The following is a 27,055-nucleotide window of genomic DNA, read 5'->3' as shown; positions in this document are numbered from 1 at the left end:
AATGAAAGTACTCAGTTTTAAATTTAACATCACATAGGCATGTCATTGAAGGAATTCTGTTCCTTCTGGGTTTGGGCTGCAACAGAAAATAGCAAAAGGAACCCTGCTAGAAGACCAAGTTATTGATAATAGCACAAGAACTAAATTTGAGAAGAGGTGGAATAACTTAAAAAAGAAGCACAAAGAACACTGAAAACAAAATAATTATGGTGACATAGGGGTTTGGTTGGTTGATTGGTTGTTTATGAAAGCAGTTGAGTTTTTTTCTCATTATAAAAGCAACACTTGGTTATAAAAGTAAGAACTTTTTTGGTTTCTGATTGGAACAAACCAATTGCAAAAAGACTTTTTTTTAGATAATCAAATAAAATGAAATATATACAGAAAATGGCTATTAGATAATATGGCTATTAGATAATATGAAGGAATTAGTGTTAATTTGGTTAGATATGGTAATTTTATTGCAATTATAAAAGAAAATTCCCTTGTATTTAGAGATACATAAGGAAATATTTAGGGATCAAATGACATGATATCAGGGATTTACTCTAAAATATTCTGCAAACAAAAGAAGAAAGGAAAAATGAAGCAAATGTAACAAAATATTGGGAGGTTGAATCTGGGGATAGATACATGGGGTTGTTATTGCTATTCTCTCTATTTTGGAACATGTTTGAAACTTTCATAAGTTTAAAAAAAGTAATACATGCTTATTGCAGAAGATTTAGGCAGTATAAAATGGTATAAAGAAGGAAGTGAAAATCATCTATAATCCCACCACTCAACGATAACTAATATTAGTATTTTGATGTTTATCCCTGACATGTATATGATATATATGGTGTATGTATTTTCATTCTCTTTAGTTCTCTCCATTATGGTATAAACCTGAAAGGAATGAAATATGTTTGATATATACTGTGTGTCATATACAATAGCATTATGTTTGATGTATACTATGTATCATATACGATAACATTGTATAGTATGTATGTTTTTATAAAAATGGGACAAAACCAGCCAGCCCGGTGGCGCAAGTGGTTAAGTGCGCGTGGTCCGCTGCGGCGGCCCGGGGTTCGCCGGTTCAGATCCCGGGGCGCACTGACGCACTGCTTGGCAAGCCATGCTGTAGCGGCGCTCCATATAAAGTGGAGGAAGATGGGCATGGATGTTAGCCCAGGGCCAGTCTTCCTCGGCAAAAAAAGAGGAGGATTGGCAGATGTTAGCACAGGGCTGATCGGGGCAATACTACATATGTATTTTTCACTTAACATTTATCATGAATATCTTTCCATAATAAAATAATATAGATTCACATTATCATTTTAAAGCTTTTCTTATATTCCATTATATGGGTATATCATAATTTATTTAACCAATCACCTATTGATGGACATTTGTTTCCATTTTTTCACTACTAAAAATATTTCTGCAACAAGCATCTTTTTTATGTTTATCTGATTATTTCTTTAGGGTAAATTTTTTCCTAGTAAAACTATTGGGTCAAAGAGTATCCACATTTAAAATATTAATATATATTGTCAGACTGCTCTTGAAATGTACCAATTTTTACTCCCACCATAAAGATTTAATATATAAGGAGAACTATGTCACACTCCCAGATTGAACCATTTGGGGGCAGTTTCTCTGGCCTTGTGTTCTTTCCATTTAGTCTAATATTTGAAAGTAAAGAGGTAAGAAAAACTAGAGACAAGAAGATAGATAGCAGCCAAAATGATATTTTTACGTTTCAGTGCCTCACAGTGTAGCATAGACTGCAAAGTGGAGTGTGGGGTTATTATGAAATGTTTCCTTATGACTTCTCACCAGTCATAACCTCGCTTAACTGCCTCTGCCTAAGTGCCGTTATTACCTACGGAAAATCCAGACTTAGGCAAGACCCGAAAAATGTGTCTATATAATTAAATTATATTTTTAAAGAAATGTAATATTTTATTTTCAGATTGCCTGGACTTTTGGGGCCTCTTCAGATTACGTTAGGAGATATTTACATGCAACTTAAAAATCTTGTCCGAACTTTCAGGTTAGTGTTAATATTACAACTTTCCTTCTCAATTATTTTGACTTTATGTGATTGCCTTGCAGAATCCATGGGTGGACTAAGGCATGAAAAAAATAAGTGACTTACCTTCAGTGTCTTAGATCTGAATACAGTATTCTATTTTCTCCTCCACTAAACAGCATTACTTCTATCTTTTGTGAAATGCAACCCCTTATTTGCTCAAACCTTGATATATTTAGCTTTGGATAGTTTATTTTTAGAATAGCCTAAAATAAAGAAGGAAAACGATATCTGTGACACAAAGGTGGTCAGCCAGTAACATCTTGGATTTTAGTGAATTGGTAAATATATATCAGATGACCAGCACTGTGCTAGGCACTGTGGGCAATGCAAAAGAAGCATAATGCCCACCCTCAAGGAAGAACTCTCTTGTGAGAACATAAGGTGAGCACAGTGAACAATACAAAACAGTGGGTCATTTAACATTGAATTGTGTAGAACAGATTTGAAGTGATAAGAAATACAAAGGAAAGAAGAATAGAGAGTATGAACTGTGAAAGTGGAGCAGTTGGAATTTTTCTAAAACTGTCAAGGTAAGAATATTCAACCAGGCTGAGACTAGGTTCTCTACCAAGAAGCACAGGGATAGGCCTCTAAATACCTTATTATTAGAGGTGTACCAAATACACAATTTGGCCAAAAACCAATGACCAAATATTAAAATCAATATTTGCCTGTGGCTAAAGGCAGATAGCACCAACATAGAATGAACTTCTAGGATAGAAGAATTATTTAATCCAAAAGATTAATTATTATTATGGTTTTGTTGTCAACAGTAGTAGTAAGATTTTAAAAGTTTAAAATTATAGTACAGGAACAATTTCTTGACACTGTCAGCTTTTAGATTTCTCTTGCAGTCACTGTACTGTATATCAGTAATACCAAGTAGACATTCACTTTCAACTAGCCCATTTAAAAACATCACTAACTTTTTTGTGTGCCACAAAGTAACTCAGGAAAATGTTTTTCAATAGGGTATTTACTAACAGGAACTGGGATTCATAGTTTAGGCAAATCTCAAAAATTCTTCCTCTTCAGCTACTGAAAAGGATCATTTGTAACACTTTACATTTATATATTTAGCCTTCATAGACTCAAGAGTATAAGAGTTGTCTTAAGACATTCTTGTAAAGTCTTTTGTTGTGAAGTTTGACTAAACAAAGTGTGTTCGGGGTACCTCGATTTTCTCTAACGGCTTTGTCTTAACATTTTTTATTATTTTAATTATATTTGGATTTTTGCATATCTGTTCTTTACATAATTAAGATATTTTTCCAACTGATGATATTCTGAGAGGACGTTGTTTTTAATTCATCATCCCAAGATGTGAAGAATTCCCCAATAGGACTTTTTCTTGAAGGATTTGTGACCTAAATGGAAATAAATAGCTAAAATTTAAATACAGCTCTTAAAAGTTATTTTCTTTAATGTTATGAAGGCTAGTACATAGTACAGTTCTGCAAAGATTGAATTATGATAAAATCTAATCTCTGTTATTCTGTCTTACATTATTTGAATTTGTATAAACATTTTTTGCAGTGTATAATGTTCTTGAGAAAGAAATCAGTTTAATGTATTCAATAGTTGCATTAACTGTCAATTGATTTTGCTAAATAATTGAAAATTTTTACTAATTGTTTTATACATAAAATTTACAGTTTTCACAAGTATCATTAATTACTGCAGCAATTCATCGATAATTAATTATTCTTCTGTTGACTGATAAAACAGGCACATAAGCACATTTTCGCTCCATTTCATCTAGAATGTTTATATTTGAAAGTCAATGTTCAGGTAGTAGTAAATCTGAGTGACATGATTGTTCTAATTACTAAGATTGTTACATTCATTAGATATCATGCAGACTATGCAATCACAAGATCATTGATCACACACAAGTTTAAGAATGCCAGAAATGATGCTCAGATTGGCTTAGGCCTTTGGAAGACTGACAAAATGCTTTGCCAAAAAGAGGGTTTGGGCCAAATACCAAGACCAGAGTTGAACTTCTCTGCGTCCCTATTAGTGATGAAGAGAGAGACACTTGTTTTTTAGGTGCTCTATCTTATACCTATCACAGAACCATGCATCCAAAGGAAAAAGTGTTTTTCAACTGTCTACACTGATGATAAAGTATGAATAGATATACACAATGTGGAAGCACTGAAATTTAGGATTTGTTCAGGATTTATCAGGAAGTGAATATCATATTAACAGAAAGGTTAGCCGAGGGAAGATAAAGACCAAGTGCTGCTCTGTTTCATTGATTTTTAAAGGACTTGCTATTCAGTTTCTTGCAGACACATTCATTTAATCACCATTCTGAGCAAACCGGTAAAGTTCACTGAAGACATATCAGAAGAGATATTAAAATAAGACCTTTGATCTTGAATACAAATATGAATTCTGTACTTCATTTTTTACTCCACTCGTTTAGAATAGATTAACAAGCAATTGAATTTACTTCGTATTTTTTTCTAGAGCTATTTTTCTGTAGATTGATGGATGTCTTATTTTTTTTGCTTTTTTTTTTTTTTACCATTCTGAGTTTCTCAAAACTTACCAGAAACCCATTGGAAAGAAATGTTAGGCTACAACTGCAAGATTGCCCCATTTCATATACTCTAGGAATTTAGGTATTTCAGGTTGGAAACCATTGTCCAGGCTGTTATTTTTAATTTTTGAAGCAGCCCTGGCAATAATGTCTGGTCTATGTCAATACATGTAGTGAGTATAGTACTCACTAAGTGCCAGGCTGTGCTTGGCACTTGCCATATGTTATCTCATTTAATTTCCAAAAAATAGTGGTTTTATCTTCATTTTACAGATAAGGGATGAGAAGTTAAGTAATCTCTTTTAAATCACACAACTAGTACTTGGGTTTAGACTCCAAGTCTAAGTCAAGAGGATAGATCTTATGTGTTCTCACCACAAAAAAAAAAAAAAAAGAAAGGAAATGGTTGCTATATGTGAGGTGATGGATATGTTAATTAGCTTGATTGTGGTGATCATTTCACAGTGTATACATATATCAAAACATTGCTGTACACCTTAAATATGTATAACTACTGTATGTCAATTATACCAGAGTAAAGCTGAAAAATTTTTTTAAAAAACCTGCCATTGGTTGTCTCAGTACTCATTAGTATCAAAAATTTAAAAAAATAGTCATTTCATTTATCACCCCTGTAGACCCCAAGTAAGAACTCTACTTAAGAAGGTTCTATTACTTACGAAACTAAGCCTCTGTGACACCTAAGCTAGCCAAGACAAAAGGCACAGTGTTCTTCAGTCCTGTAAGAGGTAGCTAACGGACTGCAGATATGAGGAGACTTTCAAATGTCATTTTCCTTTTGTATTTATAAACTATTATTTTATCACCTTTTCTATCATTCCTATTGTGTAAGTCTTTCCAGTTAGTATCTGCATTATTAACATTAAAATAAAGCCTAGATGAAACGATGTGATGTCTGAGATTTGCTTCAAAATTATCCAGGTTAGGGTGATGTTGAGTACAGGGTTGCAGAGATGAAATATGATCGACCAGGAGTTGATAATTATCAAAGTTGTGATGAGTATGTGGGAGTTTATTTTATATTCTCTCTACTTTTATATATGTTTGAAATTTAATTAAAAGTTAGAGGAAAATAAGCCAAAAAATTATGCATTATTTTGGTGTAGGGTATGTTATAAAAATGTTGATGTTAATTAAGTTATTTTTGAAAATCTTTATTCTTTAGCACCTGCAGGTTAAAGTCTATAGCTTTAATAAAAATTTCTTAAATCGGCTTTGCTGCTTTTCGGAAAAGTTTCAGTTACTTAGAGTATAGAATGACCTCTGGTAAGATAACTCATTTGGGGTCTTCAGATTCTGGCAGGAAAACTTCAGCAGATATGTGTCTATTTGTAGGCTAGGGCTTCTAGGTGAAGTCTCTGAAAAAAATGCCATATTGATGACAGTGATGAATGTTGAGAGAGCTTTTCAATCAATACTGGCAGTGGAAAAGAGTTGACATAAATAACCATATCCTTCTCTTTGAAATGATAATCAATAATAGGAACTTGTAGAACAGTGATTCTCAAGCCAGTTGTGCGTCAGAATTACCTGGGGAGCTTTTAACAACTACAGAAGCCTAGCTGCACCCCTAGAGATTGAGTTTCATTTGGTTAGGGTTGGGCCCAGACATTAGTATTTTTTAAAAGCCCCCCAGGTGATTCTAATGTGCAGCTTGAGTTGAGAGCCTGTTAGAACTTAAACATAAAGCAGCTTTTTCAGCTCTTTGAAGACTCTTTCTCCAGTGAATAGAGCTGTCCTTTTCACTGAATTGCATCACAGTCATTTATCCAGAATGTTACATTGATCTACCTGTCATAGTGGTTCCATCAGAAATTGCTTGGTAATGTTTCACTGTCATCAGTGTTGAATCAAGATATTTTTCTAAATCTGATTTGAATTAAAATTATATTTTGGCACAAAAGCCTGTTTTAAATTTCATCAGTGATGAATCAAGGTAGTTTTCTAAGTCTGTATTGAATTTCAATATTTATTTCAGAACTTTATGCTTTTTAAATGTTTTCTATCAAATATTACTATTTTCATTTTTTAATTATCACTCAGATAATAGTAAATATATTCAGTTAGCATCTGTGCCTGAAATTATCTTGACTCAGGAAAAGGAAAAATATGAGAGCACGTAAAATTTTGCTATTCTGCCACTAGAAGTACTTTGAAGTGAAGGCAGAGACCTTGTCGTGTTTCCCCAGTGCCTGAAACAGTGATATAGAGCAGGCACTCAGTACATTTTTTGCTGAATGAGTAAATGAATTCATGAAATCTTAAATTTGCCTTAACTTTGGGAGATTTGAGTACAATAGAAAAGGAAATTCTATTTAACTGTTTTTGCCATTATTTTTTTTACATGCTTATCCTTCTTTGACTTTTTTTGGTTATGTGCCAGATTCTGTTTTAGTTGTTGCAGACAAAGCAGTGAGCAAAACAGACAAAAATTCCTTCTCTCATGGAACTGTTCTCATAGAGAGCATATGTAAGTTTTTAAAAACAGTATATGTATTATTATTATGTGGTGATATGCCTCCTTTCCCCTTTCCCAGTTCATTCTCCTCCTTTTCCCTGCCAGGAGCAGGGAAAGGTGATGGTACTGAGGAGGGAGGAAGTAGTGACTTTAAATAGGCTAGTCAGGGAAGACCTCATTGAGAAGATGCCATGTGTATAAAGATCTAACAGTTTGTGAGGGAGCAAGCCATGTTGCTATCTGTGAAAATAAATCAGACAGGGAACAGCAAATACAAAGGATCTGAAACAGGAACAGGCCTGGTGTGTTCACAGACTGTTAAGGATGCTGGTGAGGCTGGAGAAATGAGCAGAGGCAAAGGTACAAAGAGATATGATCAGAGAAGTACAGGGTGGAGAGTATGCTATAGGTTATATAGGCCTTGTAGCCATGGTCATCATTCTACTTTTACTCTGTGTGAGATGGAGAGCAGTTGGTGGATTCTGAGCGGAGGAATGACACGATCTGATATACATTTTTAACAGCATCACTCTGGCTGCTGATTTGAGAATTGCAATAGATGGACAGAGGCAGAAAGACCGTTTAGGATGCTGTTTCGATAATCTAGGCAAGAAATGATGTGGACCAAGGTGAAAGCAGTGGAGGTAATAAGAAGTGATCAGATGCTCTTTTGAAGATAGAACCATCAGGACTTGTTGACTGGTTGGACATGGGGCGACGTGAAGAGAGTCAAGGTTAACCACAAGATTTTTGGCCTGAACAACTGGATTCTGGAAGGATTGGGTAGCCATTTACTGAGATGGAGCTATCTGCAGGAGGACACAATTTTGGGGGGAAGATGAGGAGCTCAATTTTGGCCGTACTAAGTTTTGAGATGCCTATTAGACATTCAAGTGGAAACGTCAAGTAGACCATTAGATATAGAAGTCTGGAATTCAAGGAAGAGGTCCAGGCTAGAGATAATAAATTCGAGAGTTGTCAGCACATGGTTATCTAATATTTAAAGCTATGAGAGTGGAAGATAACACAAAGGGAATGAAGATATGTAGAGGAGATGACAGACCCAATGGCAGAGGCCCTGGTGCAATCCAAAATTAAAAGGTCTGAGGAGGAGTGCCAGTGAGAGGGAGGGATATCAGGCAAGTGGAAACCAGGTAAAAGAAGTGTTCCAAGGAGAAGGGAGTGATAAACTGTGTCAAATGCTGCTGGTAGATTAAGATGAGGACTGAGAAATGTCCTTTGGATTTGGCAACATGAACATCTTTTGTACATTTAATCCTCACAAGAACCATGTGAGGTAGTACTGTTGTCCCTGTTTTACTAAATTAAAAAAAAAAAAAGTTCTACAGCCCTTGCATATGTTCAAGGTAAAACACTACTAAGTGACAGATCTGAGTATTGAGCCCGTGTCTGTCACACTCTTCAACCAGTATACTGTACTTCCTTTTTATATTATCTAGACTTTAAATTTTGTAAAATATTTTAATGATGGAAAAAATTCAGATTAATGTAACAAAGATACACATATTTTCCACTCAGAATTAATAGATTTTAATATTTTGTAATATTTGATTCAGACGTATATTTTTAAATAAAACAAAATATAGGTTAATTCATTTGTTCAGAAAAAATTAATTGAATGCCTACTGACTGTCAGGCACTTGTTCTGAGCACTTGGAATAAATAGGTGAAGAATACAAAGATTCCTGCCCTCAGGCAAGGAAAAACAGATAATAAACAATAATTATATGTTAAAAGGTGATAAGTGGTATGGGCGAAAAAAGAAAAATATATAGCAAGGTAAGGGAGTCAGGAATTTGGGGTCGGGAGGTAGAAAGAAGTTTCACTTTTTAATAGGGTGATACAGATAGGCCTTAATGCAAAGGTGACATAAGGAAACTTATCTGAGAAAAATAGTTTCAGGCAGATGGAATAGCCAATACAAAATCCCTAAGACATGAAGTTCCCTTTTTTCCCTTTCCCGGTTCATTCTCCTTTCCTCCTCAGAAGCAACTGATACTGTGTATTTGATGTGTATCTTTCCAGTCTTTGTTTTTATACTTTTACTACATACACGTGTCCATAAATAATATTGAGTATTGTCTGTTTTTATTTATATAAATGTCATACCATACTTGCTTCTTTAATTCAAATTATGATGAGCAAAATATGTAAGTCTAGTTCATTCATTTTGACAGCCATTTAGTATTCTATAAAAATGCCACAATTTATTTTTTTTCATTATAATCAGTATCACGTTAACTATCTTCATACGCATTTCTTATGCATAAATAAGAGAGTTTGTTTGGGGTTTATATCTAGAAGTGAAGTAGCTGAGCTATTCATATGCGTTTTCAGCTTTATTAGATATTGCCAAATTATGGTTGCTCATATCAACAGTGTGTTAAAAGTACTATTTCTTCATGTCCTCACCAACCCTTGCTATTGTTAATTTTTTATTTTTGCCAATGTGGCAGAGTGAATTATTGTTTTTATATTAATTTCCCGGAATACTAGTGAGATTGAGCTCCTTTTCAAATGTTTACTAGCCATTCAGCTTTCCTCTTCTGTAAATTGCCTGCACTTATCCTTTGCCCATTTATTTATGGCTGGGTTTTTTTTTAAGACTTCTATTTTTTTTTAGAGTAGTTTTGAGTTCATAGCAAAACTGAGAGAGAGGTACAGAGATTTCTCATATAACCCCTGCCCTCCACACCTGCATAGCTTCCCCCATTATCAGCATCCCCCACCAGGGTCATCATTTGCTACAATTGATGAACCTACATTGACAAAATCATTATCACCCAGAGTCCATAATTTATGTTCGAGTTCACTTTTGGTGACAATCGATGGGTTTGGGCAAATGTCTAATGACATGTATCCATCATTATAGTATCAGAGTACTTTCAGTGCCCTAAAAATCCTTTGTGCTCCACCTGTTCATCTACCCCCCACTCCCTGCCCCATAACTCCTGGCAACCATTGATCTTTTTACTGTCTCCATAGTTTTACTTTTTCCAGAATGTCATATAGTTGGAATCATACAGTATGTAGCCTTTTCAGAATGGCTTCATTCACTTAAGTAATGTGTATTTAAAGTACCTCCCTGTCTTTTTGTGGCTTGATAGCTCATTTCTGTTTAGCACTGAATAATATTCCATTGTCTAGATGTACCACAGCTCATTTATCCATTTAGCTCCTGAAAGACATCTTGGTTGCCTCCAAGTTTTGGCAGTTATGTACAGAGCTGCTATAAACATCTGTGTGAAGGTTTTTGTGTGGGCATAAGTTTTCAGTTGCTTTGGGTAAATACCAAGGAGCACGATTTATGGACTGTATGGTAAGAGTATTTTTAGTTTTGTAATAAACTGCCAAACTGTCTTCCAAATTGGCAGTACCATTTTGCATTCCCACTGGCCCTGAATGAGAGTTCCTGTTGCTCTACATCCTTGCCCGTGTTTGGTTTTGCTGATGTTCAAGATTTTTGACATTCAAATAGATGTGTAGTAGTATCTTACTGTTGTTTTAATTTGCATTTCCCTGATGACATATGATGTGGAGCATCTTTTCATATGCTTATTTGCCATTTGTTTGTCTTTGGTGAGGTGTCTGTTGAGGTCTTTGCCCCATTTTTTAATTGGGCTTTTGTTTTCCTATTGTTAAGTTTTAAGAATTTTTGTATATTTTGGATAACAGCTGTTTATCAGATGTTATTGGCTGTTTTTTTCTTATAGTCTTGTATCATTTTTTGTTTAGAGTGATCTTTCTAAATGCTTTCTGAGAAACTAAGATGACTACAGTGTATTTTGTTGTCATCAACTGCTAAGTGATAGAATTTACTTCTGATTTTTTAAAACTTAAGTTTTCTTGAATAAAGACAGTCTTACAATTTATTAAGTCAACTCTCATTTCTGTAAATTACGTATTGTGACATCCCTTAACTGCCTGCTGCCGAACTAGCACAACGTAGAAAGGTGCAAAAGATGAATTAAAATTAAAATCAGAAATTGCTTACCTTGTTAGCTTTAATAAAACATTTGATTAGGGGGAAACATAAAGGATATGGTTATGGGAAGGTGTGTATGTATATTTTAATAAACCATGCAATTTAGGTTTCCTGTATTGTTCCTATATATTCCCATCTTGTCTAGTAGTAGTATTGTTATAAATATATAAAAGTGAGGCTGGAGCACTTCCTTTTGAGATGGTCATTATCAGATATTGAATATCAAACCACATTATTATACTATTGACTCTTTCCTATCAAATATAACAAGAATAAAAAAGTAGTGCTATTTGACACATGGTATCATAAATCTGATTTTATCTGAAAATAGAAGGTTTATGTATTTAAATGTAACAATCCTTTGGTAAATTTTATCTTACTGTGTTTCAGATTAACAAATAGAAATATTATACACAAACCTGCAGAGTGGACCTTAATTGCTGTGGTGTTGCTGTCATTGTAAGTACTCTTTCAGATTTTAACTCTAAATACTAAATATGAAGCGTTTTGATTAGGAAAAAGCAAAGTTGTTTATTGATTTTCTAAATTTTCTTAGAAAATGTTGTACCTTTATTTTGTGCCTTATTTTCCTTTCCTATATGGTAAAATAACTTTCATGTAAAGTAATATGCCATATTTTGATAAGCTGTGATTATCTACTTTATATTTTTTGCCATCTTTTATTCTGAGGGCCTTTTTCTTCACAAATATTATTTGTTATCTTTTGAAAAAGAAGAACATCCCCATGCTGGATATATACAGAATAGTCCTTTAATTTCATTTTTAACAGTGCATTTTATTAACATTGAATGGGCCTCATTATTTTACATCTGTATTTTTAACAACATAACTAATGCTATTTCATTTCTCTTCAGTATATTTTATTATTAATAGCATCAGAAAATTTTTATTTTCCAAATTAATGTACATCTTTAAAATCAAACAGATTTAAAGGAACTGAAGTAGATACTTACTACACAAGCATAGATAAAACATTTAATACTCATTCACCTTTTAAGAAATCACTAGTGGTTTCTAAGGCCATCTGTCAACACGGTTAAAACCATCTAGTAAGTGTAGTGTTTTTCAGCTTGAATTGCAAAAGTCTTCTTTTGAGGACCATTCATTACTGCATTACTGTTGCTACTTGGTGCTTGTTAGGTCATTGAAGCCCACAGGACATTGAATATTTGCTGGACACTCACAGGTCACAATGTGTTATGAGCCAACCTTATAGCATCTCCAGCCCTACATTCTCTTTCTTTGATATTACTTCAGTCTGACATGTTATTCTGGCTTCACTGTCCCAAGGAAGACTGTGCTGGGAGGCATTAGGGTAGGCTTCAGTGAGCCAGCATCTGTGTCACCCAACCAGATACAACTCACATGATTCATTAAATCAGAACACAGAAAATAACTTTACTTGAATGCCCTGATATAAATTTTTTATCAACCATAAGAACAAATCTTTTGTCATTTCTACTATTCAGTGTTCCAGTTGAATTGGTAATTTGTGAAACAGATCTTATTAATTTTTTAGAAAGTTCTTTCCATTTTATGAAATTTGTAAATATTTTGGTCACTGGCAAAAAAAATATCAGTATCTCTGCTCACCCACCATATCCTATGCCTGCTAATAAACCCTCATAGATAACTGTTTAACTGCACTTCTGCAATTCATTATTCTAAAGGGGAAGTAACTTTTTTGGTTGACAAGTCAGAGGCCTAAGCCCAGCAGTAATCTCAGAATCTTGCTTTCTAAGCCAATAACTGGAAGTATTATCTTAATGAGCAGCTGCTTACTAAGGATACATGTTAGGTCCTGCTTTTTTTTGTATCAAACTCTTGCCACATCTTCTCCAAAATGTATATAGCAAGGAACAAAAAAAGTATAGAAAATGAAATAGTAAAGTCTACCATTAAAATTTCATATGATTATTCCAAACAAAAATAAACCTCTAGCATTTGATTTTAGTAGAGGCACCCATGTGGCACAAAGTACTGAAAGCTTTGCTAGTCCTTTTATGCGCTATTTGACTTCCCTAACTTTGGATGTAGTGTAGGGAACTGCTTATTTCAAGGGTCGGTGACCCATAAAAATAGTAACTTAATTGAATTAAAGAAACAAACTGCTCACATCTTAGGTGTATTGCATATTTCACATTGTGCATCAATCTTGAGGTTGTAGCAGTAAACACTATTTCCTTTTGTCATTTGCCTTTAATCCTTCTCTTTCATTATTCCCTAATCCCTACGGCTAGATATACCATCTTTCTCCTAATCCTTGGTCCTTTTGATCCCTGAACAACTAAAATCCTTTCCAGTTAGGGCCTTTTTGGCTTCTTTCAAAATCCTTGGTCACTATAGGCACCAAATCACCTGGTACTTCTTGGTTTTTGCCTTTCAAATCTTATTTTCTCATAATTCTAACTTGTGCCATAGGCCCTCCTTACAAGTTATCACTGATCCTTTCCATTCTGCGTTTGCACATTCTGTATCTTCACTAGCTGAATCTCCTTATTCTTTGGTCATCAGCTTCTAAGACTTCTGTCTTCTGCCTCCCTATTATTTTAGTTCTTATTTCCTCTTTTCTCAGAAAGTCCCCTTTGGCTGTTCATATTTTTGCCGCCCAGGGAATCTATGGCTCAGCAGATAGCACATTTCATTCTCAGCCTTGTCCTTTTACCACCCTTTTAGAGTAAATATTACTATATGAGATGGGGATAGAATTAAAATACATATCCATCATGTTACAACTAATTCCATTGACTTCTATAAAGTATAATTATACTTTAATTTATATTCTCACCCCTCTTTCCTCCACAGTTCACAGTTACTTTTTAGAGAAGGCATTTTGTCATTGGGGAAAGAAAAAGCAGGCATGAGAGCCAGTGTTGGATAAAGAGCCTTAACCACAGTGAAAAATATGGAGACTTTAGACACCCAAAGAGACATGCACATATAAAGACAGAGGAGGTAACACACACACACACACACACACACACACACACACACATTTGTGGAGCAGTAATCCCACCATTCAGCCTTTTAATTTATTGCTGCAAGATTGAACATAGCCATACATGGGATTCTCTTTTTTTTTGTTTTTTTAATTGTTATCTTATGATTCAGAAAACCTTTGCATCTACTCTCAAATTTCCTTTGGAATTTTTTTAGTCATTCCTTATAGACATTTCTGGAATTCATGTTAAAAAGTGAACTTCTGATAAGTCTTTATAGTTAGGAAAAAGATTATGAATGGCAGTTGTCACTGAAATGAGTATAAAAGGTAATATACATTATTATTAGAACAATGGTAATATTCTTTGTATATGAATATTGGAAAGTTTTGCTATTACTAGCATTTGTTTAGTGCATGAAAGCTGTTTTCAGAATTCATCATGAGAACCACTTAGAAAAGGATACATATACAGATACATAATTTTATTAGTATATTGCTATACTGGCTGAAGTGTAACTCTTGTTAAAGGAAAAAATCAACATTTTGAGCAAAACATGATAATCCAGAAGAAAGAAATAAAGCTGAGTCTTGAATTTTCACGTCTGTATTCTTAAAAGTAAATAAAATGTTTCTGTAGCAAATCATCTTTTCCTGGTAACTTACCTTGCACTTTCACGGATATATTAACATTAAAAAAATTTGAACCACAACATGTAATTTCTCAGTTTATACTGATGGAAATTTTATACCCATAAAATCTCAGAAAGAAATTGATCGAATTGAGTTGGTACACTTGATCTTTGCACACTCAATCAAGTGCATCTATATATAAAAATACATCCTGACCCATTCCCACTTCATTTAGATTTCTCATTAATTCCATAGGACTTGAATGGCCACTGTGACTGCAACATTTATTGATATTTATACTGTGTATTCAGACCCTAAATAGTTACCAAGAGCACACAGAAAGATCTTTTAAAGCAGAGCCTAAGCAGTGTACATTTATTTAACAGTGAAGGAATTAATGTCCTTGAGTCCTCTCATTTTTATTTAATAACCATTATAATTAACAAAGATTCTCAAGAACTCCGTACACATAGAAGAACATCTATAATATTGATAATTGACCCAATTTTTTTGGTTTTTAATAACTGATTAGAAATGGAATAAAGTAACCTAGTAATTGGTGTTATTGCTTAAGCACTTGGTTTTAGTAATTTTATATCTTAGTTGAACTTTATCAGACTTTACTCTTACATACTGTATGTTGAAATAATACAAAGTTGAATCTGATTTTCCCACATCCTCTAATGAGATATTAGGCAGTTTCCATAGTGATGATTTTTAATAAAAATGTGTATAAATATATATATAGTCTGCTATAAATATTTTAGTACCTCTGTACTCTATTATGTAAAGCTTGTTAATGTATTTATATATTTTGATGTGTTTACATACCAAATTAGAAAACACGATAATTACATTAAAGGGCATTTTATGATGCCTCCTCATAGTGTATCATATATTTGTTTTTATATTCGTCATAGTTCTCATCTTACCCTTAGTATAGGAAAACAGAAACTGAAGAATCACTTTTCATCATCATCATAGTATTCAGAATAGTTTCTTTGAGAAGATTTTGACTGGTATTTTGAGAAGATTTTATAGCCGTAGGACACCTCCCTCAGCTCACTCCCTTTTCTCCTTTCCCTCTTCGCTTTGCTCTTACTCTTCCCAGTCTTCTTTGACCTCTGTCATTATACTTGAGCCTGTAACACAAGAGGGGTGCAGATGCTGACCTAAAGCTGAAAAATCTAGGGAAAGGTCCAGACCAAGGCTGGCAGCCAAAGCGAAGCCATATGGAAGGCTATTGAGAAGCAGATTGACTGGCCTGAGTTCCTTTATGAGCAGCCCACATGCAAGAAATGGGAATCAGTTTCCTCAATGTCTTCTTGTATTTAAAATGTAACTTTTTTCACCCAAGTTTAATTTTAAACCTTTGTACATAGACCACTACTTTGTAGTATGATGATCTGTGGTAATAATAGCATAGAAGTCAAATGTCTCTTAGTGGGTAGCCAGGGAGAGAGAGATGTGTTGTGTTCCATGGGAATGATTTGGTTATCTAATGAAGGAGATAAATATTTACTTTGTATTACTTAGAAAGAATAGAGGGTAGAAAGTGACTTGTGGTAGTCTAGCATGGATACATGCTATTCCTAGTTTTATGCCCTTGATGTTCTCTAATGGAAAGCTTTCAAGATCATCTCCAAAAATGTCTGCTTTCATTTTATTTATCTGAACTGTCTGTTTCCAGTGAACTGTGGCCCACTTCCTAGGCAGAGACCATGCAATAGTTTATTCCTCCTAAAAGCTTTGAGTAGTCCCATCATTTAGGGAGTAGCATGTAAGTCCTGGGAAATGGTATTTAAACAAGCTCAACTTGACCATGATCACTAAACAAAAGCCATCACTGGACATGGGCAGCCACTTTAGGTAACCATCATACAGACAGATACTGAAGAGAGTCACTTCCCTAGGGTACCAGGCATGAATGGAAAGATGTGACTAAGGCTTTTTGCCTCAGCAGGTTATTTTTATAACCCACCCATCACTAATTTCCTTAGAGAAATTTGTAAGCACACCATGAAAAATGAAGAGATGTTTCCTTAGAATTTATTGGTTCTCGGGTGTATTCCAAAGCATTTCTCCTAACATTGCCAATTTAGTTCTGAGTATTTGAGACCATAATAGATCATTGAAAAATTTTTTATATTTAATTGAATTTTTTTATTGAGATACAACTCATATAACATAAAATTCACCATTTTAAAGTGTACAATTCACTCGTTTTTAGTATATTCACTGTATTGTGCAACTATCACCACTATCTAATTCCAGAACATTTCCATCACCCAAAAGGAAACCTCCTGTCTGTTAGTTTAGTCCCAGTTTCCCCTTCCCCATCTCCTAGCAACCACTAATCTACTTTCTGTTTCTATGGATTTACCTACTCTGAACATTTCATATAAATGGAATCATATAATATGTAGCCTTTGTGTTTTATTTCTTTCACTTAACATAATATTTTCAAGGTTCATCCATGTCATAGCATGTAACAGTACCTCATTCCCTTTTATGGCTGAGTAATATTCCATTATATGGATATACCACATTTTGTTTATCCATTCATCAGTTGATGGACACTTGGGTTGTTTCCATGTTTTGGCTATTATGAACATATGTGTACAAGTTTTTGTGTGAACATACGTTTTCAGTTCTGTTGAGTATATACCTAGGAGTGGAATTACTGGGTCATATGGAACTCTGTGTTTAACCTTTAGAGGAACTGCTAGACTGTTTTCCACAGTGGCTGCACTGTTTTATTTTTTGTATGTGTTTTTTTTAATTGAGGTATACCGATAAATAACATTATATAAGTTTCAGATGTACAACATAATAATTCGATATCTGTATACACTACAAAGCAATCACGACCATAAGTCTGTTTACCATCCATCACCATACAATTGACTCCTGTCATGCGTTTCACCTGCCCCCTTCCCCTCTGGTAACTACCAATCTGTTCTCTGTATCTATGAGTTTGTTTTGTTTGTTCATTTGTTTTGTTTTTTAGACTCCACATATAAGTCAAATAATACAGTATCTGACTTATTTTACTTAGCATAATACCCTCAAGGTCCATCTGTGTTGTCACAGATGGCAAGATTTCCTTCTTTCCTTTGGCTGCATAGTATTCCATTGTGTGTGTGTGTGTGTGTGTGTGTGTGTGTGTGTGTGTATGCCATCTTCTTTATCCATTCATCGATAGATGGACACTTAGGTTGTTTCCGTATCTTGGCTATTGTAAATAATGCTGCAGTGAACACAGGGGTGCATATATCTTTCTGAATTAGTGTTTTCATATTTTTCAGATAAATAGAAGTGGAATAGCTGAATTGTACAGTAGTTCTATTTTTAATTTCCTGAGGCATCTCCATACTCTTTTCCGTAGTGGCTGCACCAATTTACATTCTCACCAACAATGTATGGGGGTTCTCTTTTCTCCACATCCTCACCAATGCTTATTATGTCTTGTCTTTTTGATAATAGCCATTCTAACAGGTGTGAAGTGATAGCTCCTTGTGGTTTTGATTTGCATTTCCTTGATAAATAGTGATGTTGAACATCTCTTCATGTGCCTGTTGGCCATCTGTATGTCTTCTTTGGTAAAATGTCTGTTCAGATCCTCTGCCCATTTTTTAATTGGATTGTTTGTTTATTTTTTGTTGAGTTGTCTGAGTTCTTTATATATTTTGGATATTAACCCCTTATCGGATATATGATTTGCAAATATCTTCTCCCATTCAGTAAGTTGCCTTTTCATTTTGTTGATGGTTTCCTTGGCTGTGCAGAAGCTTTTTAGTTTGATGTAGTTCCATTTGTTTATTTTTGCTTTTGTTTCCCTGGCCTTTGGAGTCAGATCCAGAAAAAAATCACTAAGAGCAATGTCAGAGAGCTTTCAGCCTGTGTTTTCTTCTAGGAATTTTATGGTTTCAGGTCTTACATTCAAGTCTTTAATCCATTTTGAGTTCATTTTTGTGTATGGTGTAAGATGGTGGTCCACTTTCATTCTTCTGGATGTGGCCATCCAGTTTTCCCCGGCACCATTTATTAAAGAAACTGCCCTTTCCCCATTGCATATTCTTGGCTCCTTTGTCGTAAATTATTTGACTGTATATGAATGGGTTTATTTCTGGGCTCTCTATTCTGTTCCCTTGACTTGTGTGTCTGTTTTTATGCCAATACCATACTGTTTTAATTCCTATAGCTTTGTAATATAGTTTGAAATCAAGGAGTGTGATACCTCCAGCTTTGTTCTTTTTCTCAAGACTGCTTTGGCTATTCGGGGTCTTTTGTGCTTCCATTAGTTGCACTGTTTTAAATTTCCACTGGCAATTTTTGAGGGCTCCATAGATTGAATTTCAAAGGTCATCTCTTCTTGCCTCATACCCAGGAGTCATTTTAGAGGCTTATATTTGCAATTTTTCCAAAACTTAAATATGCCTATTCTAATTGATTTTAGGCCTTCATGGATTTGTAACATCAATTCCTTCCTTATGTCCTAGGAATTTCTACCACATAAGTAAGATGAGTACCTATAAGCGCCATTCGCCCCGCCCCCACAAATAAGATGCTAATGTTAAATGTGAGACCATATAAATTAAATGTCTGAACCTTGTGGTATTTATTTCGAATTCCTCAGTATCCGTAAAGTTTCTCCTTTTGTTTTTTTTTTGCTTGTGTAAATTTTGGATTTGTTTATCTTATGATGTTTACTATCACAGTGCCTTTGTCATTGTGAAGTTTAAGTATTTACCTGTTTACTGAAGATTAAACAGTAATTAGATTATTTCTAGCCCCCCCATGCTTGTTGCTGAGAGTTTATATAAGGAAAATATAATATTTTTTAATTGAAGTAACTTTACCCTCAGCCAGCAGGTCTATGTGGGTATCCAGATATTTTCTAAAGAAAAAATAATGCTTGTTTAAATTTTTAACCAAAGCCTACTTTCTGCAGCGATTTTTTTTGTTGTTGGTGAGGCAGATTGGCCCTGAGCTAACTTCTGTTGCCAGTCTTCCTCTTTTTGCTGAGGAAGATTAGCCCTGAGCTAACATCTGTGCCCATCTTCCTCTATTTTGTATATGAGATGCTGCCACAGCATAGCTTGATTAGCAGTGCATAGGTCCGCGCCTGGGATCCGAACCCGCAAACCCTGGGCCACTGGAGCGGAGCACGCAAACTTAACCACTACACCAGCGGTCTGGTCCCTCTATAGTGATTTTTTTACCTCAGAATTTTCTATATTTTTGACAATTTTAATGTTTAATGTTAGTCTTTTTATCCATAAGTGGCTGAGAGTCCCCAACCTCAGGCCACAGTACCTATTAAACTCACCAAGGGTCCTCAGCAAAAAGACGTGCTCTCCAGTTTCCCCATCCCAAGCAGCAGCAGCAGCGGCAGGGGTGACAGCAGTAGCAAGCAGCACTTGGCCCTTGCCAGTCACAGCCTCGACTTGAGAAGTCAGTCTCCATATCTGCTGGTAACATCTTCACATCCTCACTAAGCTCACTGAGAGGATAGACCAGGGAAGGCTAGGAAGCATGAGGCTTAAGGGCACTCTTATCCGTAGCTTCAGGGTTCTGCACTGTGACAGTGTGATAATCACTGTGTGTGGACACCACTGGTTGGTTCCATTTCAACCTTAGAGCATTGAAAAAAAAAGTTGGAGCCACTATTCTGAGATAATTGTTACATAGCAACAATTATGAAGAAAAGCTTTTCCAACACTCATCAACAAAGCTGCTCTGTAGATCTGTCACAAACAGGATTTAGATATAAAGTTTTAAAGTCACTACAGCCCAGCCCTTTAAACAAACCTGTGTGTAATATTTCACTACAAAGTGAGCTACAAAGAACTTGTTTCTTTTGAATTAGAAAATCAATGGAAAGCATCACTGCTTCCTTATTAATAGGTAATCCTAAAGCATTAAATGCAAACATTATCAGGGCATAAACCATCTGTTATAAGAAAAACATTTTATTTTATTTGGCTATCCCAGTCTTTTATAATCAAAGTTTTTATCTCAGTTTTTTAGATTATAGTTCTCAGATAGAAAGCCTGTAATGTCATTACTTCTTTGTGGTATGTTCTTCTTGTCTACTTTCTTTATTTTTCTTAGAAGTCTTTGATAGTAATAGCCTCACATGCCTCTTGGTTTTTCAAATTTGGAGACTTCAGCTTTGTGCCTAGGCTAAAATTAAATGCAGTTTAAATTTATGTAAATAATTTTTATTAAATATTATGATATTTTTATTAAATATAATTCCCTTACCCCAGAGACCACCTTTAGCTATAAAGGTTCTCTTAAAACCCTAAATTCAGTCTATTCTGGATTATATCCTATTTTTTTCCCTTGCACTAACATTGTAGCCTTGCACAAGTTTCTTAATCTCGTTGTACCTTGTTTTTCTCATTGGCAATATGAGGGGTTGGACTAAATCCAGGTTAAATCAAATTCAACTATGAGATGTTATAAGTAAGAAACTATACTAATGCAATATGTCAAAGGCTACCAAAAGAGACAGTGAAGATGAGTATATTTAGCATAGGAAATAATTTAATTTTGCTGATAGAGAGCCACGGTAACACTGACCAAGTACCAAGATACTTTGTTAGGTATCTTACACAGTAAGCTCGGCAAAGAAATGCATTGAATGATATGGCTAGTCACTCTTTCTGTGGAAAGATTACAGAGTACTCACTTAAGTAAATGGGAGGAACACCCCCAAGATTCCTTTACTCTCTTTCTACTGCAGACTTAGCTGACTTTATATTACTTTCCACATCAAAGATAAGGAACTGGCCCTGGATGCAAAAGAAACTGCAGAGTGTTTTAGTACCTCAGCATTATACTAAAGGTGGTGAAGAGCAAAATAAAATATGTAAGTTGATGTTTTTTAATGTAAAAATATGTTTAAAACGCTATTTTGCTTATAGAATCCTCTCTACAACCGTGGGCCTTTTTTTGCCCCTTCCGCTTTATTCTTTACATCTTATTCTGGGAATAAGTCTTATCACTGAATAGGGACGTCTTGAAAGCTGTTACTTTATGTGAGAGTTTCTGATTCTTTGTTCAGATCACATTTAAGGAAATCTTTTAATGTAATTCTAGAATAATGTTGTCCTTTTCACTTTTTTTTCCTCTCATTGATGAAAAGATCCCAAGTGTTCATTGATAAAACTCCTTTGAGCTAGATCTGGTAGAGTAACCTGAGGTTATTCTCTGAGACAGTACCATTTGATTGTTAGCTAAAGGATTGATAAGTACCTTACTTGTAGCCCTGATTTTTCTTGTAAAGAGTTTGTTTCGACTTTTTTATGTCTTTAATATCATGCCACGAAAACCAACATAAGTAGAGCCCATGGATACCAGAAAAGGAGATGAGACCCACACTTAGCTGTCGCATCATAACTATAAATCACTGTAGAAGCTGGCATCTACACAGTAATGGAAAAGTTTTCAAATACTTAGAAATCTGCCTCAAAAAGTAGCCAACAAATATTTACTGAGCAGCTGCTATGGGTAAGACTGTGACTTAGGCCCTATGGGGGATAAAAAGGTTAAAGCCCTATGCCCTCAAAGACTTTACAGCCTACTTGAGGGTGAGGAAAGAGGGAGATCAACATTTGCAAAGGTAACTACAATAGAAAGTTGAATGTGTTAAATGCCAAAAAAGAAGCACAAACTGTTGCAGAGGTTCAAAGAAGCAAAAGATCTTGACTAGGAAGACCAGAAAAAGGTTTCACGGAAGGAGGATTTGCGATAGGCCCAAAAGATAGAAAGGGTTTCAAGAAATAGAAATGAAAGGGGGCCAGCCTGGTGGCCTAGTGGTTAAGTTCACATGCTCCACTTTGGCGGCCCAGGTTCGCAGGTTCGGATCCCAGGGGCGGATCTACGCACCACTTATCAAGCCATGCTGTGGTGGCATCCCACATATAAAGTAGAGGAAGATGGGCATGGATGTTAGCCCAGGGCCTGTCTTCCTCAGCAAAAAGAAGACTGGCAACAGATGTTAGCTCAGGGCTAATCTTCCTCACCCAAAAAAAAAAAAAAAGAAGAAAGACATAGAAGTGAAACGATGAGGGCATTCTAGGAAGTACCTATAGCATGAAAAAAAGCAAAAAGAAGAGATGTAGTGAAGGGTACAAGATAACTGGAAAGAGGCTGGAAAGTTGGGTCTGTTGTCGAGATCGATCCTTTAATGGCAAGTACACTTGTTTCAGTGGACACTGAAAGTCGTTTAAGTATTGAGCAGAGAGTGCCGTCATGAAGGCTGTGCTTTAGGAAGATCAGTCTTGGAGAGATCTGGAGTCATATCTGATCCTGTCTTCCACCTTGCACCAGTCTTTCGCAGGCTTCCAGTTACTCCTAAAGAAAAACGTCTTATTGTGGCCTCTGTGGCCCCGTGTGGTCCAGCCCCTTCTTCTCCAGCCTCACCTCACACCACCCTACCTTATTCTCTCCATTCCTGCCACTCTGACTTTCTTTCATACTTATCATACTCTCTCTCACCATAGGACACAGGTTATCCCTGTGTCCAGAATGTTCTTCCCTCCCCTCTTCCTTTGGTTAATTCTCCTTCATCTTTCAGAACTTGAGGAAGTGTTTCTTCCTCAAGAAACTTTTCCCGACTTCCCTGACTAGATCAAATATCTTTATAAACAGGCCTTCATAACACCATGTACTTATCTTTCCTAGCACTTGTCCTGTTTTCATTTTTATATTTAATTATATGATTGCTTGATTAATGTCTGCCTCCCTCATTCAACTTGATGATTTTAGGGGCTGGTTCTGTCTGATTTTACTCACTGTTATATACCCAGCACTTAGCATTGTGCCTAGAGTGTCATAGATTTACAATAAATATATGGCAGTGAATGAGTGAATGAATGAGATTAATTAGGAAGTATCATTTCTTGCTCTTTGTTGACTTCTTCCCTCCTACCTACAAGTACTTATTCATCTTTAAAGTTTGAAAAACAAAACAGAAAAACCAAACACACCTATCCTTTGTCCTTAACCTCACTGAACCCTCAGACTATCATCCATTCATTTACCAAACTTCTTGAGCTAGTCTGCTCTCAGTGATTGCAGTGCTTTTCATTAATCCCTTGCATTCTGGCTCTTGCCCACACCATTTATGAAATTGAGTTTCTCAAAGCCTCCACTAGTAACAGCCTAGTTAACCAAAGAGCACCGAGGCAATGAACTAAAATAATTACAATTAAAATGAAAAGGGAGAGACAGATGATGAGACATTATAGCTCCAGAGTCTACAGAGTTCGGCCATGAGTGGGGGCTTGTCACACATGATTTCACAATATTAGGACAGATGACTGGGAAAATACTGGTGCCTTTAGGGAAGTGGGTAGGAGGAACTAACTGAAAGAGATAATGCATTTGGTTTAATACCTGTTCTACAAACACTGAGACTATTCCTGTTCAGTTTAAAGTTCAGGCAGATTATCCAGTTGGGTGGTTCCCTAGTAGGTAGTTGAAAATGTGGAATTGGAGCTGAAGAATGGTGAGGAAAATCAGAGACCTAGATTTTGGAGTGAGCGTTGGGATGAGTGAGATGGCACAGGTAGAAAGTGTTAAATGCAGTTTCAAGATGAAATAGAACCTGTGGAACAGCTGCATCCATGCCGAGCATGCCTGAGAAATACAGAGAAAGCAGAAAAAGGGGGAAAATGGACATTTTTTGAACATCAACTATGTGCAAACACCGTGCTAGACTCTTGACATACAGTATTTCATTTGATCCTCATAATTCAGTGAGGTCAGTGGTGGTATCCCACTTCCCACAGGAAGAAACAGACTCTGGAAAGACAAGCACTTTGTCAAGTTCACAGCTGGGATTCAGACTCATACCTATCTGACTTCAAAATGTGTGCACTTCCCACTGCACAGTGTAACTCAGAAAGGTCTGTATACAACAGAACACTGTCGAGGAATCCAGAGTGGGTTTGAGGTTCAAGAAAGAGGTGGTAACTACCTTCTGAGAACCAGGTAGTTATCCTCTGCTGAACAAGGACAAGGACTAAAAAAGCCTGTGGTTTTGGCAATTAGGTGGTTGTGGGTGACCTTCAAGAAAGCGGTTTCCATAGAATGATAGGAGTGGAGACCAGATTGCAAGGGCTGCTATAGTAGACAGTTGTGAAGATACTAGACATAGCAAATGTTGACCACTCTTTTCATATGGTTGGCAGAAGAGGAGAGGAGGGAGGGATTATCACCTGAAATGACGTGGTAAATCTGCAGAAGACTTCTCAGGATAGTGGAGGCTTGAGCATGTTGGTAGCAGAGGGGAAGGTAATGTTAGACAGGCAGGGTTGCAAGTACTAAAAAGACAGGGTAACTGACGGGATGGGGCCCATAGAGAAACTGGGAATGTCACCAAAGGCGTATTTGCCTATTACTTTTTCTTCCCTGACCCTTGTCACCCACCTCCCTCTCCCACATGTTTCTCTCTCCTTGCCTTGAATGTCAGTGTTATTTGGTAACATTTTGCTTCCTGTACTTAATTACAAAAGTGAATGAACCAAACCTTGTATATTTCTCCTTCCAAAAACACATATTAGTATTATGATTTCATTACTTGTTCTGATTGTTTCTTACCCCCTCCACCATAGGTCAGTGATCTGCCCCCTAAGAGAATTAATTTAGGGCAGCATTTCTAAGCTTGACCTATATAGCCACTGTGTTTAATTCTGGTGACTTTCTTTTTCATATTCATGATTTTTATATTCCCTGCCTTCTCATCTTTCATGACCCACAAATCAGTCTTAGGGACATATACATGTACTTCAAAAATATATATATATATTTATAAAGTTTCTGCATGAGAATAAGAGACTTTCCATTCATCCAAAAATTGTGTTTTGACAATGTGTAAACAGTACTAAACCAGGAAAGATGTCTACAGTAAGAGAGGCAAATTTGAAACTGTTTTCTTACCAAAACAGTCTCCATGCAGCCAAGGACATTGTGTAGGTTACTTTTTTTTTTTTTGATAATTTTATTTATTTTATTTTTTGTGAGGAAGGTTAGCCCTGAGCTAACATCCGTTGCCAATCCTCCTCTTTTTGCTGAGGAAGACTGGCTAACATCCATGCCCATCTTCCTCTACTTTATATGGGACACCACCACAGCATGGCTTGACAAGCGGTGCGTCAGTCTGTGCCCAGGATCCGAACCTGTGAACCCCAGGCTGCCGAAGCGGAGCACGCGAACTTAACCGCTACGCCACTGGCACTGGGCCAGCCTTGTCTAGGTTACTTTTGTCTCCCTAGTGCCAAGCACTCAATTTGGCACTTAGTAAGCACTCACTGAATATATGTAGAATAAATCGAATGAATGGACGGGAAAAACTTGGATAAATTATTGTTGATGTTGTGGACTTCCACGTAGAAGTGGTAGCACTGGTAAAATTGCATTGCACAGGAAAAAAAATAGTTGCTTACTATTATGAATGAAAAGAAGGACAGTGACCCTGTGTCTCTGTAATGATTCATATTTTCCAGGGTGGGTATAATCTGATAAGGATGTGACTATTTAACCTAAAAAGAATTGCTACTTTTAACCAAATCTAGCATTGCTTTTTTGCAAATAGATTTTTATAAAATCTTTAATAAAATTAATGAAAAACAATTAAAGCTAGATGTAAATGTGAGATTCTTTTAACTCATATAATTATAAAATTAGCATTTTAATTCTTGTTAATGTTTCTTTGATTTAAAAACTTTATTCCAAATATCGCTTTTCTCTTATCTTTCATGGACTTACTCTTTTGTCTTCTGTGGACTGATAAAATAGAAAAATTGGTTACAGAACAGTTAATCACCAAGTATGTAGATATAGCACTAAATCTTTTTATTTATCTGGTGCATCACAGACACAATTCTGGAGAATTCTTTAAATGTTTTACATGTTGATATTTGTTCCTTGAATTGGAAGTATTTATCAAATATTATTAATGTCCTAATGGAAAATTTCACTCTAGAGGCAAACTCTCCCTTTAACTAGTTTACTGAATGTATTTTATTAACTAGTGTTGCAAACTTGAATGGAAGTTATAGGCAGAAAAAAATTCCCAGATATATTGAGTGCTTATTAAATTCAAGATGCTAATTGCCTAGTGTGTTTTTTCTCTGTTGTCTTTGAACACTTCCGTTTACATTATGTATTGTAGAGACTTAACACCTTTTTAATATTCTTCCTGCCTCTGACTTTTCTCATTCTGATAGTTCTAGTTAACAGTCAAGTCATATGGTTCTTGGAGGCAAAATTCAAATGCTTCCGTTTTACTCCTTTTTAAAATATTTTTACAAGCTTTAGAGCAG

General features: G+C 35.6%; 1 protein-coding gene across 4 annotated transcripts in view; it reads left to right on the top strand.

The window, feature by feature from the left end:
- RPAP2 (RNA polymerase II associated protein 2) overlaps window positions 1-27,055 on the top strand; it is a 75,239-nt gene that overhangs the window by 29,222 nt on the left and 18,962 nt on the right. For all 4 annotated transcript variants that reach the window (XM_087447529.1, XM_087447523.1, XM_014779912.2 and 1 more), the window contains 2 exons: window positions 1,964-2,044; window positions 11,513-11,581. In XM_087447529.1, coding sequence (XP_087303655.1) covers window positions 1,964-2,044; window positions 11,513-11,581 — 150 coding nt within the window. The remainder of the gene's footprint in view (window positions 1-1,963; window positions 2,045-11,512; window positions 11,582-27,055) is intronic.

Source organism: Ceratotherium simum, chromosome 2 (assembly GCF_057802395.1).
Source record: "Ceratotherium simum simum isolate JZ-2026a chromosome 2, ASM5780239v1, whole genome shotgun sequence".
NCBI lineage: Eukaryota > Metazoa > Chordata > Mammalia > Perissodactyla > Rhinocerotidae > Ceratotherium > Ceratotherium simum.
The sequence above is the reverse complement of the archived record's forward strand: the minus strand, read 5'-3'. Positions and strand labels throughout refer to the sequence as shown.